The following is an 18,242-nucleotide window of genomic DNA, read 5'->3' as shown; positions in this document are numbered from 1 at the left end:
AACTGTTGGGTTGTCCCACTGGTGACGTGCTTTGTAGCAGGTTTCATCTTCAGTTGGGTTTTTAAGGTAAGCGTTCAGAATGATTTCCACCACCATCATTTTTGGGCAGCCTCAAAGTAGCAAGATTAGGCTCCGTGAAACCCAGCTCTGCAGTTCAGTCTAGTTTTTGGTGGCAGCAATACCAAATTCCAATCAATTTGGATGCACTGCCACTTGGCACTTAGCCAAAGGCAGCAGGATCCAGCCTTTCAGGATGACTACATATCTCTCTATTCTGGCCCTACGGCAACCCAAAATCCTCCCACCCCCCCGCAGCAGTTCCTTACGTGCTGCTGGGGCATGGGTTGGAGAACGTGCCTTGCCCACTGCTACCGCAGCAGGAGCAGAGAGGCCGTGGCAGGATCCTGCTGCTCCCCAAAGCCTGCTCTTGGAGCTGCAGCTCTGTCCAGCCGGCTTCACCCTGCAGCCGCCAGCTGGAAAGCTCAGCTGAAGAGAATACCATCTCCATTATTGGAACTGTGCGGCTCTACCAGCCCTCTTGGCAAGGAGGGAACATTTTCTGCCTTAATCCACACAGAGGTCAAATAGTTTCCTCTTGGAGCTCTCTTCCAAGAATCCCCTGGGAGCCTGCAAAGGGCCACATCTTGCAGAGCTCCCTCGCAGGGACTTGACAGCAGAGAACGCCGTGCATGGGCAAGTGGTGATGCACAGAACCAAGCTGTTAGGATCTGCCTCCCATTTACCCACCTCACCACCTACATCGTGTGCCCATCGATGACCTGAGTAAAATTTCCTCTTAGAGTTTTTCAGACTAGGTGGCTCTAGAGCAATCATACGTAAAGGAAAGATGGATTTTGTTACATGAGAGCATTGTCAAGGGAGTTTAAAGAGTCAGGGCTTCTGATTTCCACAGAGATATCAGCTAACAATTTCATCCGCCTCTAAAATCCTAGTTTTGTTTTTAAGCTTTAGGTCACCTTCTGCATGATCCATGCTTCTCTTTCAGACCCCTCACACAGCCTGGCCTTGCAAAAAATATTAATCTGTGGAAAGGCTCTGGAGACAAATACTTGGAAATCACTCTCCAATACTCCCAGAGTACAGGGTGTCCATTTGGCCACATACCACAGAGCTGGGTCTTTACAAATATCATTCTGCTTATGGGTTGATTGCAGACATCTTTAGCATTCAGTTCTCCAAAGTCCCTCAAGATTTGTGTTTGTCTGAATACTGTAAATATTAAATTCACTCTCAATAAGGAAATGAAACAGCCTCTGTCTCCTGGTGATGTTTTCCTCAGCCATACTCTTCCGCACTCTCCGCAGCTGCCCTCTGCTCTGCTGCACAGCAGGTTTCCTGACTAGCACCATGCTTTTCCTGCCCTGTAGCAAAGCACAAGACCTCTGTTTACCCCTTTTCTCACTGAGGGCTGTGTGTCCCACACATAGGAACACTCCAGTGTTATCAGCCTAGCTGCTGCAGCTGCATCCTGACTTGTAATGGCCAGTGCAGGAAAGAAGCTGCCTCCTCCCTCCCAACACAGCACAGCAGCCAAAACCCTCCCATTACTCTCACCTGCAGAGCAGATACATCCAGCAGCTTTATCCAAGTCCAAGTATCTAGTAACTTGTTTTATTTCTTTTCCCTGTCTGTCACGTGGTGGACATTATTTCTTCATAAATGATCAGCTCTCATTGTCTGAGCCACAGAAAGAAAATAATTCTAAATTACTTCTCCTTCAACAGCACTACTGATAGCAGTGGTTGGTTTTATTTTGGTTGGGTTTTGTTTTGTGTCCTCTGAGTTTGCTTTCAAACATTAAGTTTTTTCCTTCTGATTTTCTCTTAATCTTTTTCTTCTCCAAATGAAATGATATTAGAGAGATTGGAAATAGTCCTTCACAGGTAAAGTTCATTTCTGTTCTTTCTGCAACACAGCCTGGGAACTATTCTTCTACTAATTATTTCTTTATACTAGTATTTCGGTACACACCCAACAGTATTTGGGCAATGATAAATTTTGAATATATCTGAATTCAATTAACTTAGTGAATATATATAAATTCAACTAGTTTAGTGATGGGCAAGAGATGAGGCTGCAGGAAACTCTTCAGATGGTAGCCTTGGTGCAATCCTGACTGTCTAATTGCATAGATGCTAATTATGCCTTACTTTTCTCTTTGATCTTCAGTACGATATAAGCAAAATGAAGGTAATAAGCTCAGGAGTTCTCATTTGTTTTAGTGCTCTGAAGGTTTTGATTTAGATGATTTCAGACATGGTAACAAAAGAATAGGACTCAGGTATCTAAGCACAGATTCTCTAAGGTATCTAAACTGGCACCCTAAAATATCTGCATGGAAATGTAGGATATGACACAGGACCTATAGGGCTTTGGATCTACCACATGGCACAGATTTGACAAATATCAGATTGCCTGGACCACCTCCATATTTACCTCCCTTTTAAAGCAGAATATTTTGCTTCCTCAACAGGTGACTACTGAGTCAAAATGGCTCAAAAACCTCTCAGCGATGATGAGAAATTCCTCTTTGTGGACAAAAACTTCATTAATAACCCACTTGCCCAGGCTGACTGGTCAGCGAAGAGACTGGTTTGGGTTCCGTCAGAGAAACATGGATTTGAAGCAGCAAGTATCAAGGAAGAGAAAGGGGATGAGGTGACAGTTGAACTGACGGAAAATGGAAAGAAAGTGACACTGAGCAAAGATGATATCCAAAAGATGAACCCGCCAAAGTTCTCCAAAGTGGAAGACATGGCAGAGCTGACCTGCCTCAATGAAGCTTCAGTGCTGCACAATCTAAGGGAGAGATACTTCTCAGGTTTAATTTATGTAAGTAGAGACAAATGCACACATTTCTTACTGCATGCTACCATGTACTGTCACGAACAAAGTGGACCCCAGCTGCTGTCAGGGATACAGTCCTGGTGTAACACAGCCATGCAAGTACACCTGCCTCAGCAACAGGACCTCAAACCAGAAATGAATCTAGTTGACTTTATTCTCCATTACTATTCTGCCTCTTTAATAATTGCTTCTTTATTCAACTAAATTAAAACGCATGAAGGTTTCTCCCCCAAAGCTTGCTAATTCTGAAATGATGATGTCATTTGGAGAGTACCCACTAATAGTTAACCACCACCTCAGTCCTCATGCTCTGAAGGTCAGTAGGGGCTTTTCAATGACTTGAATGGAAACCTGAGAAGGTTCCAGTTCATATGCTCCAGCAGTAACTTACAAAGAGAACATACAGAAAAGCCATGCCACGTAGTCTTTTCTCAGGCAAAACTCCCACTGAAAGACAGCTGAGAAGTTCTGGTTTGGTGAGTTCTTGAGTAAAACCTTATGTTTGAATAAACAAGTGATCCCACCAGAATGCAATTGGGTACTCCTATCCTTCAGTGCAATACTGAATGAAAGACACAGCTACTACAACATAGATTTTTTTTTCTCCCTGTTGGTCAACTTACAGATCAGATAAGCCTGGGCAAATTGCAATCTCCTCTCGTTAATGTGATGTAGGGCCAAGATTCTTCTGTCTTCCAATCCACACAAGTGTGTTAACACCAGCATATTTTGCCATTGACAACCCTGTAGAGTAGCTGTGCCAATAGTTACAAACTGCACAGTAAGAAAGCCCAGGAAGTTTCCACAGAACTTAGCAGTTACCTTTGATTTTACATGGATAATCCCTGTGCTACATTGTAGAGAAGTCATCAATAGTTTCAATCTATGGAAATTTTACTTGCATGATAGACCACTGGTGAATGAAAGAAAGCACAGAGCTTAAGTAACGTGGTTTTGGAGGCAGGAGTAGAGCTCTCTTTAATATGAGGAATGCTAAATTGGAAGGTAGGAAATGAAGCAGAAAATAAGATAGTTATATATAGTACAACAACGAAACCCTTTGTAATGCACAACTTAAAGGACCTAAAGCTCAAGATCTTTCCTGCAGGAATGTACTAAAACGCACATCACCAAGATGCCTGAAAGAAGCTAGACTTTCCACACTTTCAGATCTGAGTTTATTGGATTCTATGTTTGCAGGTGAACAGAGGGAGCTATGTATTATTATTATATTAGAGCACAAAGCATTAATTACTGAAATGGAATTTGTCCAGAAGTGCTTTGTGCGGTTCCAAGATTTAAAAAGAATTACTAGTTGTTTAGAGTGATAAAAGGTGGGGGGTGGTGTTTGTTTGTATTAAATTACACTGACTAGATATTTGAGGACTTGCAGTCAGTTTACTTTGTAGGGTTTTGTGGAGCTTCCACTTTTTGCATGAAGAGGGAGTTAATTTAATTGCACCATCCACTGCTTTAAAATTTGTTTTCATTGAGTCCAACCTTGAAGTGTACCTGAAATTAGTCTCTCTCTCAAGAGACCGCATTTTAAGACGGTGGAAAATGAACAGTTATAAAGAAATTACTTTTACTTGTATTACAAGTTCTTAGTATTTTCAGGAAACCTAAAACTGCTTTAAAAATGTCCAGCCTTACACAGTACTGCCCTGCTAGACACTGTCATATGTCATACCTTTTGAGGTTAAAAAAAAAAAAAAAGCCCTAAAAACAAACAGAATTTTTGGCTCTGTTCTCATCCATTTGCAAAACTAACTGTAAACCACCATCTCCTCCCTTTGCCAAGCACTGCCAACATTGCCTCCCTTGGAGTCCCACACATACAAGGAAAACATGACCTTAATATTCTTCCCTTCAGAGCATCACTGATGCAAGCAAGGATTCCCCATTACACTACAGGAAAAAAAGCCAACCTAGAAGGAAAAAATAAATAAATACATTACATACTCTTGCATTTAAATTAAACATTACTAAATAGAAAAGATTGAGTACAGTAGTTCAGAGTGACCATAGACTGGAAGAACACCCTGGCCTTTTTCTTCTTCAGAGTTACTTAAAGAAAGGCAAACTCCTGTTTCACATTGTTCAAAACAAACAGAATCTGTCTTGTCCATGCAGAAATTAGACTAAAAATGATGGTATAAACATAAATAAAATAGCAGCTTAGCTTCAATGGATTTGCAAGCAGAATCAAGTTTCTTGTACCTGCATTCATAGGCACTATTCATTCAGTCTTTGCTCAACAGTGCAGAATTGTTTCTTGTCTACAGAAAATTATATATGCATGTTGGAGCCAGTGGCAGGATTCTTCTGCCTAAATTTAGACATTTACAACATAGACACGTGTATTTGCATTAATCTCTCTTAAATACCAATCAGTGGTGGCTGTCCAAGAGACAGCAGTCATGTGCAGACAGTATCCCTAAAATACTTCAGACCAGGTCCTGCCTTCAGATCCCCCAGGAGGGGCATGATGGCAGGCCCCCCTCCCGGGAGGGACCATAACCCAGGAGAATAATCCAAAGCACAGAAACTTCAAATTCACCACTTTAAACCCATGCTTAGCCAACTGGTTTCTTTGCCTTCAAAATACTGCATACATTAATCTGTTTTCCCCAAATCTTTGCAAAGTAGAGACCTAGAATTATGAGTGGTGAAACCACAAAATCTTGGTTAACTTCCCTCAGGTGAGAGAAGGTATCACTCACAGGCCAGTCAGAAATGGGGATTCCTGAACTTTGTCAGCTCAGGCTATTTCTCTTTAGTAACCTGCTTCTTGTGCCTCCAAATTAGCTCTTACAAGTGCAAATAGATAGCTATATAGGGGCATTTGGACTCTGCATGATGAAAGTCAGGAAAATGTCTATAAATCTCAGGGAAGTGAGGCCTAAGTAATTTTCTGAATCAGAAATTTACTCTCATATTATTTTACTTACTTCGGAATTATTAGTTGAGCATATACAGTAAATCTATTTCTACTGAAAAAAAAGGCATTATTGTTCTTCCATTTAGGGCCTTGTGGTTATTCTGGTATAAAGAGTATAGCCCTTTTCAACTGTGTCATCCCTGCAGCAATAAAGTTCATTTCAATACAATTAGCACAGAGTTTCATCCTAAGCTCTGGTGTCAATGAAAAGCCAGCACAGTAATGATTTACCTTCCATAGCAAAGTTTTTAGCTTGGGGATATCAAGAGCTGAAGAAGATCCTGAACTCTGTTTTCTAGTTATCTCACTTGAGCACATGGAAACACAATCACAACCTGTAAAAAGTAGGAGAGGCCCTCATCAACAGCCAAAGCACGCCAGACATTCTCCTGCCCAGCACGGAGCACCCAACCTGCTCCTCACTGCTAGGAGCTGATGGATGCTCTCGCCCTGTTTGCTGAATACCATATAAAGTGCTCAGGCTGTGCCGAGACTGTGTTGTGCCATTTCCTAATATGGTCAGGAAAGGGAAATCCCTGTGCCCGGATCCAAGCCTCCGAGATGGCATTTTACAGTCCTGCGCTGCCCTGGTTCCTAATGGGGGAGCCAAGGTGGCTTGAGCCATCCTTGGACACAGCCCCAAGGTTAGGGCAAGGCAGCAGCTGAGCACCACAAAGCACTCACTCACGCAGTGGGGGAATACCAACAACTTATGTCTAAGTTATAAAGAACACAATTTGATTATTTCTTTTTTTTTTTCCCCAGACTGGCATGGTTTTAAAATTAATAGCTGGCTTAAAGGCTGCAGCTATAATCTCACTTTTTATTATTATTATTAATAATTTTTGTGTTTATTTATTAAACCCTTGAAAATGACTTACTTTTGGTAACCGTTTGTGATGTGGGTCATCATCTACTATCAGGTGCTATTACTTCTGTTCCCAGTTCAATAGCTGGAGCTTCCTGAAATAAAGGAAAATTTTAAAAAATTAACAAAACCTGGATGAACAGCTATCAACTGCTAGCCACTGTTCTTGCTTGTTTACATACATATTTTTATATGAATACCTTCAGTAAACCTTAAATATAAAACATTCTTCCTTGAATCTCTTACAGAAATAGTTACATAGCAAAGGCATAGGATGATTCTAATAAAACATCTATTTGGAAATTGAGTAATTTTTTTCAAGGACTCACTTCAATTATTACTGCTACATGGTAGTCACATCATCTTTTAAAAATGACTTTGCAACATCAAACCAAGTTTCTTATTTAAGATTTACAAAATTTGACACCTGCCTGAGTAGAGAATGAATTCCAGTATTCAAATACACATACAAAGAAATATTATGAACCATTAGAGTAATGTCATCACAAATAAGGGTGATTCACTATGTACTGAAAATAGCTAAAGTAAAAAGAAACCTGCAACATCAAATCGATACATGGTGTTTCTACAGGCAGCTAAATTCACATGCTTTCTGACTGTTTGCTTATTAGAAATAAATATTTGTGCACTTGGAAACTGCATCCATACATGTACATCCAAAAATTACTGCCTCATTTGTCAAGCTAAGTGATATACAAAAGAAAGTGTTATTTGCTAAAATGCTGTTATAGTTCAATGCAACTGATGCCTGTGTTTCGCGAGATAGAGGCAGTACGTGATATTGATTCCCGTTTTTATTTGAATTTTCTTGCAGACTTATTCAGGTCTCTTCTGTGTTGTGATAAATCCATACAAACAGCTGCCCATTTATTCAGAGAAGATTATTGACATGTACAAGGGAAAGAAGAGGCACGAAATGCCACCCCACATCTATGCTATTGCGGACACAGCCTACAGGAGCATGCTGCAAGGTAGGCGAGTTTAATGCTGCTGTTCTTAGAAATCTCTGCACCATAATGTGGGAGAAAACAACTGAGAGCTCCACATGTGCTCCTGCAAGAAGCACAGTCAGAAAAGGTCTGATCTAGAGGGAGACACGGACTTTCGAGAAGTTTCGGAGGAATTTTTTGGCAGGAACGGCAGTCCACAAACACTGTGACTCAAAAAGGAAAAACAATCCTTTTACCCATCTGTGTTGAGGCATGTGGGAAGGTTTCAAAGTTGAGCAAATAGTTTTGGCAAATACGGGCATGGAAAACGCTCCCTTTCCACCAGTGGAGACTATTCCAAAGTTAGCTGCTAATGCTGCTGCATCTGTCGGCGTTGCTTCTCTCTCTCCTACAAGCAAATTCAAATAACATTTCGGGGCTACTTTCATTAACTGCCTAATGCTTTGGAGTCCTGAGTTTTGATATGCTCTGTTTCCTAACAGAGCAGGAAAGGAGACTGCAAAGTGTACAAATGAAACCTTAGAAATTCACAGGGAATTTCCGCAGTCACTACTGACAGACCAAGGGGATTTTGTTCTAGGGAAAGATTGCTTAGGGATGAAAAAGCTACAGAGGTGAACATACAGGCTGCAGCACCTACAGGCTGCAGGGACATGACTGGTTGCCATCCTGCTGCAACCTTGGGTGCTCCAGAGAACCAGGAGGATGCAGAATGCTTTGAGATTTAAATGCCCTCATTAGGGGCCTGATCCTGCAGGTGACTATGGCTCAGCCCCAAAGTTTAGGGCTGCCTGATTTGGAGCTTAAGGCTTTAAGGGTTTAAGGTTTATGAGTTTCAGGTCTGACTGGGGAAAAACAATAAACATCTTCTTTTCTCTCACCAGCAGTCTTGAGTACTTATATGTACTAACATTAATGCTAACAAAATAATCCAGATAACAAAAAACTTAAAATTCCTGAAGATCATTTACTTAAATTTAAGTTGAGCAGCTAATAGTAACTTTGGTTCCTAACTTCAGGATCTTACATTTTCAGACATACAAGTGCTTGAATTAATTCAACTCTAAACGCAGAGAACTAGGTATCTGCCTTACAATAGCAACCCTTTTCTTCCTATTGCTTATGTGACATTTATTTTCTGGAACTATGTCAGCTTATTTTATGAAGGCATCCCTGAAGGCAGAATTACGGTGCAGCAAATGAGGATCAATAACATACCAATACCAGACACAGTGAAAACAGACTTCCTTCCTTCCTTAATGTAACAGCAGTTATTCATGAAGACAGGCACATAAAATATTTAGGGCTAAGTGGGCAGGTGCAAGCTTTTAGAATAACATGATGCAGTAAATCTAATTTCTGGTGGAGCCACAGCTAAAAGAAACTTACTTGGTATAAGCAGATCCCTGTAAGCTACAGTCACATATTTGTCTTCTAGGTCATCTCTCAAGCTCAGTGCTCTGCATACAGCACTGCAAAGGGCTCTGAACAGCCCCTGAAGTTAGAACAGTCTACTTTTCCCCAAATCCTTTAAGCAGCAAGCCTCATGTGGAAGCTCTGCAAGAAGCTTAGCAGTATTCTCCCATTCAGCAGTGCAGAATTCTGCTGTTTGTCCCCTAAAAATGTGACGGGGGGAAAAAACACCTAGGAAGGACCTCAAACTACCTGCAGAAATGAACATAATACTATACCTATGCCAAAAAATAAGAATTGTTTCACCATAGCAGTATGCACAATTTTTCTGCTTAAGATGAAAACAGTATCAGTTCTCTGCCTGATCCCAGCAGCATAAGGACCTCTTTCACTGTTCTTCTCTCCTGTTCTTCCTAACGTGCCCTGGTGAAGCCACCTGAGTTTTGTTGCCCTTCACTGTGGCCATTAACTGCACCTAGAACAGCAAGGATTCAGCTGTGCCTGTCAGGCTGGGTGCTGGGAGGAGGAGGCAGCACAAGTGTATGCTTTTCCTTCATTCTCTTCATTTTTTTGGTGCTTGGAATAATGTCCTGACCCTACCGACTCTTGGGGAAGCTTCACGCCTCAGGATTTGTGTCCCTTTTGCAAGGAAAACTTCCTGACAGCAAAGAAGAGGGGGAGAACAAATAGGAAGGAAGGGAATAAAAAAGGAGGAGGAAACAGATCATAAGTTGAACATTTAAAAGGGAGCTCTTCTGCTGTCTCCCATCCCAACCAGGCACAGCTGGCACGGCAGCCGGGGAGCCTTCTCACAACAGCTTGCATCACAAGCCCAGGACACCTACGCTTTTCTTGCTTATTTACTTGCATATGCCACTTTGGAGTCTCTCCATCTCTGAGGAGGGCCCCAGCTGCTTTTAAAGCTGTGCTTTTATTTGGGAAAACAGACTCATATTTTGTGCATAAAACTAAACCAAACCTCAAAATAACTCTAGTTATTCAGCCAAATTGTATTCACACTGGAGTGGTGAAAGTAGTCATCAATGTAATTGTGTGTGTGTGTGTGCACGCAATACATATAGGCACAGAATGCTTTGTAGGTCTTTGTAAGCATGTTTACAAATGGAGTATAAACAGAAATTCATACTCATAAACATGGATCGGGGCACTGAACGTTTTCCTTGTGAAATTTCAGTATTGCTCCTTATCTGGGAAACTTGCATAGTTTCTTCTTGCCAAAGTAAAATATATCTTAGGTTCATGAGACTGAAGAATTACATGCTAGTACTGCCTGACCAGGGCTGCTTGGCCAAGAGCAGTCAGCTTGTTCAGATGCCCGAAGGAACCTCTGTATCTCAGTGAACCAAGCCATAGTGTCTGTAGATTTTCCTGTTGCAGGTTCATCAGCTGGGAATTACAACCCTTCATATTCTCAGCCTCTCTATTGGCACAAATATCCAGCAAAAGGCACGAGCAGGGCACTCTGTGCCCCTCCTCTGCTTTTGAGACTTAATTGGATAATGTACTCCTTAGGGATGATGCTTAAGTCCTATCAGAGTTGTTCTGGTAATAACACTTAGTCATGGTTAACAGAAATCAGATAATTGGACTTTCTTCCAAATATGTGGAAAAGCTGACTTCTCACAGGACATAGGAACTAATGGAGATGTTGGCTGGACAGAGATAAAATGCCCACATGCACCAGGTTGTTATGAGGACTGGTGATCTTTTCCAAATCACAGCCATGCTCTACCATGTTCAAACTGGGGTGCTGAATGTCTTGTTGAATCTGCAGCTTACCACATGTCACTAATGCAGTACAATTATGGCCCAGGCACAGTCATTCTTTCATGCTCATTTCCATACAGAACAAGAACTTTTCTTTCATCTAAAAATCCAGGAGAATATAATATTCCAGGAGAACGTTGTATGTGTGTATCTGGTCCCAGGAGCTACCTCACTGAACTAACTGCCTTTACAGACCAGCTAGCTGACTACTACTACACTTAGAGACTGTGATCATAAAAAAACACCCTATGCTTCTGTACTCACCTCTCTCTCCTGTGTTACGGAGGCAGTAGCTTTCCAGGCGCGCAGCTGCTATGCAACCCCCTTATTCCAACACTGTCAGCATTATTCTTCACTCAGTCATCACACAGAACTGTTCCAGGTTACAATCACCCCTTGCTTTTTGCTGGGATAGTTTTAAAGTGCACGCCAGCCTTGCTGCTGCATCATGCCTTCATGCAAGAGAGAGCAGCGCAGGGCAGGGAAGAGGAGCCAGAGGTGGGTGGATGGATGGCTTCCTGCACCGTTGCCAGCTTCCAGTGGTGGCTGAGCTCAGACACTGGTCCAGTAAGGATGAGTAATTCTGCTGCCTTCTGCCATCTCCCCTGCAGGTGGCAAACAGCAAATGAGCAGTAAACAGCACAAATGCAAAAGGTCAGGTTATGTAGCAGTAATAATAGATATAAAATGTTAATGTGGAAGATTAGGTTTTTATTAAGTGCTCTAGCAATAAATGATATAGAGAAGACATACTGAGGCTTCCTGCAACTCTAAGAAACTTATCTATTTTCTGCAAAGCCATTTTTATGCAACGACTTTGTAAGCAAGCTTGAGTTAGAGATGGAAAAAAAAAACAACCTGGTAGTTACTGGGAGGTATGGGAGGGGAGCACAGTTCCCAAGGTCCTAGAAAAGGAGGCTGCTGTGAAAAGCCAGCTGTTTACTGCGTCCTTAGCAGGACTGTACAGAAATGTCCCCTTTAGGCAGTGTGGTTATTAACAAATGTAAAGAAGCAGTAAGCGAGTGTTGGAGCATGGCTTCAGTCTGTTTTTCCCTTTTATGGTAAAGCTGCCAACTTGCTGCTTCATTGTGATAAACCATCTGATTTTGTTTGTGATTAAGCAGAACTAGCTGGTCTATTGAGAACAGAGGGGCATATGATTCTTACAAGCAGACTGGAGGTGTTTGCTGAAAAAGTGAAGCAGATTCCAGAAAAAAAAAAAAAGTCAGTTGCAGGGTTAGGAAAGCTAGTGGCTTTTAGACTGTGAAGTAGGTCTGTATGTTGTTAGAGTTGAGGAGAAAACACAGAAATATCCAAAATGTCTAATATGGACATAGAGGGGGTATAGAAATACAGGATAGGATAGTCTTCCAGGTAGTATCAATCTTTCAAAAAAGGAATTAACCAAAGAGATTTTGGAAGATAGCAAACATATTTTGATACTTCATAAACCCCAGAAATTATGCTTAAATAGCTTTATTTTGTGAGTCATTTTCTTCTGATAAATCGACCCACATAAAGTTGCAGACTCCCAAAACAGGGTACAATCCTTCCTACATAGAATAAAATATTCCAGAACAGAAATAGAAGCAATCAATCTGGAGAGTCCTGGAAAGTAAATGAGGCAGGTATTTGCAGATCATGGCATAACAAATTAGGATTAGGTTTCCTGATACGTTCCATCCTTACTGTTGCAATTTGTTAAAACTTCTGAAGGTAATATAGCATTTTCAGCCATTCTCATTCCATGAATGTGCATAGGTCAGTTTATTGGTGTGAGGTTTCGCAGGACAGGATGCACAGCTCAGAAACATAGGGCTTAAAACTTCACAACTTCATATGGCTGCCAAGTATACAGGACATTTAAAGGGGCTAAGTCCAGTGACCAAGAAAGGAGCTTTTTCTCACTGCTCCCTCACAGAGTTCTGCAAGAATGCCATGGGGCAGCTCACCTACAGGGAATGATCAAATTGCACAGGTATGATCCCAGAAGCCATTTGGGATTACAAGAGAAAGCTGAAAACAAACAAATAGTTTTCCTTTTCCCTCCAAGAATCCCAGTAGCCCTCAGGTTGCATATCAGTGTCACACAGTGCTGCTTCACCAGAGGCACCCTTTCCTTCTTGGGGAGCCAGTAGACCTTGCCTCTGGCAGCACACCAAAGACTCACCCTTCTCTCCTTTTCCTCCTTATTCTGGTTTGTTTCCACTACCTGCACAAGGGGCTGGGCTGTCTGAGTTTGAAGAAATTCAGTACCTCCTGCTTGGCTTGTATGGTCTGTTCACTGGCCCAGAGGGCACTTGGTGCAACTCCTGACCTTCCCATTCCTTTTTTCTTACATTTTAGCCAAGCTGCCCATATACATGCACTTGTGCAAACTCCTGTGGTGGGCCAGTTTATGAGACACCTTCAAGAGGGGTCTGTCACTGACTGGGGAGGAAAAGAGGGGCAGCAATGGGCAGCAAAGAGAAGTGAGAAAACACTTGGCTTGGAGGAAACTGATTTTTTCAAATGTTCCCTGAGCTCAGAATTTCCACTGGCAACTCTGTATCAAGGAGTCAATTTTGTTTTCTTTATGGTATTTATGAGTTTGTGATGTAATATCAATAGATGCCCATGGTTTCTATTTACACAACAGTGTATTTTTAGCAAAATTCTACTGTGTTCTCACTTTTTTTAACCTAAGAGAAAGCCTAGCTCAGTATCTTGCAGCAAAAAGTAAACATGGCTCACAGTTCCTCTTGTCCAAAATGTGTACGTGGAAGAGTCCTGCAATGTTGATTACTGACAAATACCTCCAACAGCAATGTAATGATTCATTTTACACCAATTTACTGACTAAAGTGGTAAAGTCGTGCCATTTGCTGTGGGAGTGATCAATAAAGCAGTCAATGTTATAGCATCTGCTCAAACGTTACTGAAGAACTGGGACTAAATACAGTTGTTTAATATAAATCCACACCAGAGCAGAAACCACTACTGATTTTCCTAGGCTGGCTGTGGTCCAGGCAGCAATTACAACTTGTAAGCTTAATAGGTTGAATTTATCTCCATTATCTTTACACAGTACAGAAAGCTTGTTTATCTCATGGCATTTATTACATACAGGGTCAGCGATAAGGGCAAGCAACCAGATAGGTAGCCCTGCAAGTCATCCAACACGCTGAATAAAATGAGGGAGGGTTTTGGGTCTTAACCTTTGCCCAGAGGCTTCCCTGGTCAAATGTGTGCTCTCCATCTGGTAAACACTACAGTCTGTACACGGCAGATTGAGACAGCCACACTCAAAGAAGGGCCAACTTCCATGCGAGGGCAGGTTGCTCAGAGCCTTGATCAAGTCTACCTGTAGCTGTGTCCAAGGGTGGAGTTACCACACCTCTCTCGGCAACCTGTGCCAGAGTTTGACCATTCCCATGGTGAAAAAAAAAAAAAAAAAAGAGTTCTGCTTCAGAAGTGATCACAGTAAATGTGCTAGACACACATCTTTCCACAGAGGCAAATTGTAAAGCCTCCCCTTATCACAGACTTTTCAGTAGAGCTTTGGGAAATACTTTAGTGTTATGGAGCACATTATGAAACTTCAGTGTGTTTTCACTGTCTATTACAGCCTAAGCTTAGCCTGATATCAGCCTTTTGGTAGAAAATTCTGTGTAAAAGTTCTGTAGGTAAAGAGAAACTTAGACTCCAAATGCATGAACAGGGAGGTACATGGCAAGATTATGGAGCTATGACGTAATCCTAAAATGTGCTGCAGCATTGCAGCATATTGGACTCTGCTGCACAGAAACCTCTTAAATGTCTTACACAGTAGAAGTGGAGACTTTGGCTCACCTTTTTATAATTTTTCATCCAGTATGTGTTTGATAATCCTGTTCATGGTAAAATATGAAGAATACTTATGTTCTTGCTGATATGCTTTTGTAAAATATGTGAAGTATCTTGTTTTGTCTCAGTCTTTGGAGGATACCTTACAGAAATTATCTGTCCTCTTGATAAAAAGTTATCTCTAAATATGAAATAAAATATATTGAGTACATCATTCAGTTATTTGGACTGGTCTGCTTTCAAAATCTAAAGCTTTCCATAGCCAGCTTCAAACATTTTAGTTTTTGATGCCTTATCTATCCAGACTTTGTCTGAAGTGGGCTGCTAGCCATACTTCATAAGCATAGTAAAAACTTGAGTTTCAGGCTTGAAATTATCAATTATAATCTTCTTATAGAGAGCCTGATCCTCTTGCTGTCCTCATTATAGTTCATCTCTAATGGAATTTGCAAAAAATATTTTTGAACTATTAACCTTTTGTTCTTTTTTTTTTTTTTTGTCCAAAATATTTCCATTAGAGATGCTTATTTAAATATGAAGGCAAATTATGTAAGATCTGAACCCTGTATTTTTGACTAATCATGAATTGCCAGATTTTGGAAGGTCTAGACTGCTCAATGTAAGTCCTTATAAATATAACACCTTCTGTCAGGACTTAGCCATTTTCCCTAATTAATGGATTTTTTTCTTTATTCACAGATCGAGAAGACCAGTCTATCCTGTGCACGTAAGTAAACTCATCCATTTTAGTATATCTCAGTATTATTATGTCTTTCCATATTCAAAATCAACTCCGATTTTGATGGAACTATATATTCTCACCTTCAATGAGCCTGAACTCCAGTCCCAGTGTAAGATTTACCTGTTGATGAAATAAGAAGCAGGTATGAATGTCATAGGAAGTTTTTAATGCACAAACTTATTGCTTTACACTGACTTTCTTAATGCAGAGATTTAGAGCTTACAACAACCAGCCGGAGACCATAGTTGTAAAACTGTGTCTAGGGAGAATAGGAGATCTTTAAGAGTTCCCTAAAGGAAACAGAAAACTGAGGAACACGGAGCATCCTGGGTATTTACTGAGCAGCTTTTCATTTTTAAGTGTTGGTAGCTTACCAACATATCCTAAATCAGTTGTTGTTATAAAAAATGTGACCCTTAAGTTCATGTTGTTTTGTACTGTTTGCATGTAGTGCAGCCAGAACAACCAACACCAGGCACCTCCCTGCTGGCACAGCTCACCTGTGTGCAAGGCCATGGCGCGCTGGCTAAGTGCACACTGTATGGGTCGAACCTTTCTGTAGTCTTGATGTAGTCGCTTTAGGCAATAGCGAAATAGCAACTAAGCCAGCCCTGTTCTGAAAGCCCTTATTTTTCTGAGTGCTGAGTTGCTGAAGGCCTCCTCTTTGAGTTTTGGCCTGCCAGTGCTCAGGTGGTGCCACATCGTGACAATGGGTCAGGCAGAGATTTTAATATAATAACATTTGCTGTGCACAACTTACTGCTCCTCAAAATCCTTTCCTAGGTTTATCATTCCTAGCCACTTCTGCAAAACTCTCAGGCTCCTTAATTGGATGGGGATCTTCCATCTGTCCTGCAATTTTGACCATGTCTGCATTTCTCTATGGCTAGTCAGTTGGGTTTATTACTTGAATGCCATCGAGAATGCTTTTGGCTTAATTTTGTGTTTGTTGTATTAGGCATCTTCCAGTTCTGCCAATCAAAGGTAGGATTTGATTCATGTGAAAACAAATTCTTGTTTGTAGAAGATGGCATGCATATTGTTTATAGCAGGATCATGCTGTGATGCTGTAGTCTGTCCTATATTGCAAATACACATCACAATCCCAAACTGAATTGGTTTTGGGAGGTCATCCATAAAAATGTGGCTACTGACTGACTGAATATTTATACTACAGTTTTTAAAAAGTAGTGCTAGTGATCACCAGCCATACAGGTATTTGTGAGTGCCACTGATGACTTGAACAAATTAATCATTTAAGAAGTACAAATCACGTACTGTACACAGTACCTTAAAGGCTAGCATAGCTCTGACCTCTCTTGTGACCAGATTTCATTACATGACAGTATATCAGTCAAGAATCTGTCCAAAAATACATGAAAACCAATACCAAATCTAAAATTGACGCAAAGATGAAATAAAAATTCACATCACACTTTTTCCCAGGATGAAACATGTCATGGTAATGAAGACTAATTTGCAATATGCATTTCCTCCTTCTATTCCTGTACTTTAGTTTATTTTTCCATTGGTAACTCTTCAGATCTTCTTTTAACCTTGGAATATTAGGATTTTTAAGAAACTAACTTTCTTCGGCAAACCTATGACTTTTTGTTAATGAAAATCCTTTAAGGATTCTAATTCTGACAGCTACCATATGTATTGAATACAAGAATACCTTTTTTTTTTCCACCTAGAAGCTGGAAACATTATGTGTTTCACCCCACTAAGGCATAAAATAGAGAGAGTGAAATGTCTTTCCCACTTTGAAAACAGCCACATTTGGAGTAACTGCTGTATATTGGATGGGCATCGTGACCCATAGCTTGAAATATTGCTCTCGCTGGTCTTTTAAATCAAGATTAGTCAAGCTAAAATCATTGTACACAGCTTTAACGACTACTTGTTTATCATCCTTTTTGGCCTTATTTGGCTGTACAGAAACAAGAAAGTTCACTTGACTTTCAGCTAGGCAGTGTTCAAGCACAAACAATTCACATTATTTTATAATTGCTAAAAACTCTAAGAAATTATCTTTTTCCCTAAAAAATAAAACAACAACTGAAGATCTCATGGCACTGATCAGCTGGGATCTTTTCTTTAAACAGCTGTAGACTCAAGCTTTCCAAAGCCTGCTACCTAAATTGTTAAAAATGTAGCTATAAGGATTATTATATCATTACCATAACTTAACATAACATAACATAGCGTATGCTTCTGCACTAAGGGTATGACATCTCATTATTCCATATGTCTGGAAATCCAGGTAGTTAATACTTGTCCATCTTCGTGTTTCAGTCCCCATGCTGCTTTGGGCAGCCTCCCCTCCTCTGCCTGCCTCTTGGGATTCCCTGAAATCCCCCACTGTAGTGTCTCCTCTTTGATATCTGAGTTGGCCGTGAAGTATTCTGAACTCACTCTTGCAAAAACCATGCTGAGGGCCTGGGTGCTGTGGACCAGAACATTAGGTGTTGCTGAAGGGAGAAAACAAATAGGAATAACTATTCAGTCACTTGGGGACCTGAGCAGCCTCGGTGCATCAGCAACTAAGCAATGGCCAGTGAAGAGGCTTGTGACTTTTCAAGTTACTTCCAACTTAAGGCACCAGCTCTCAAAGGAGACTTCTGGCCTTTATGTTTTGATTTCTAAAGATACAAGTGGATGCTGATGGAATTTTTAGAAGTTTTTTTTTTTTTACTCAAAATTCCACAGGTACTTATTCGCATAGCTAATCACATAAATGCTTTAAAGATCTGCTCTTACACTTGTCTGATCTTGGAGTTACAATATTTTAACTACTTCCTGAAAAGAGGGGGTAGAATATTG

At 40.8% G+C, this 18,242-nt stretch overlaps 1 protein-coding gene and 1 long non-coding RNA gene across 4 annotated transcripts in view; one reads left to right on the top strand and one right to left on the bottom strand.

The window, feature by feature from the left end:
* MYH11 (myosin heavy chain 11) overlaps nt 1–18,242 on the top strand; it is a 60,799-nt gene that overhangs the window by 3,703 nt on the left and 38,854 nt on the right. For all 3 annotated transcript variants that reach the window (XM_040574629.1, XM_040574630.1, XM_040574631.1), the window contains exons 2-4: nt 2,495–2,853; nt 7,513–7,669; nt 15,374–15,401. In XM_040574629.1, the coding sequence (XP_040430563.1) occupies nt 2,512–2,853; nt 7,513–7,669; nt 15,374–15,401 (527 nt within the window). In that variant the 5' untranslated portion in view covers nt 2,495–2,511. The remainder of the gene's footprint in view (nt 1–2,494; nt 2,854–7,512; nt 7,670–15,373; nt 15,402–18,242) is intronic.
* Nucleotides 3,691–6,773, bottom strand: LOC121078443. The gene is made up of 3 exons (XR_005824566.1): nt 6,691–6,773; nt 6,041–6,144; nt 3,691–4,796 (listed from the first exon to the last, which is right to left on the bottom strand). It is a non-coding gene; the product is annotated as an uncharacterized LOC121078443 (long non-coding RNA).

The sequence above is a fragment of the Cygnus olor genome, chromosome 15 (assembly GCF_009769625.2).
Source record: "Cygnus olor isolate bCygOlo1 chromosome 15, bCygOlo1.pri.v2, whole genome shotgun sequence".
Lineage (NCBI taxonomy): Eukaryota > Metazoa > Chordata > Aves > Anseriformes > Anatidae > Cygnus > Cygnus olor.
The sequence above is the reverse complement of the archived record's forward strand: the minus strand, read 5'-3'. Positions and strand labels throughout refer to the sequence as shown.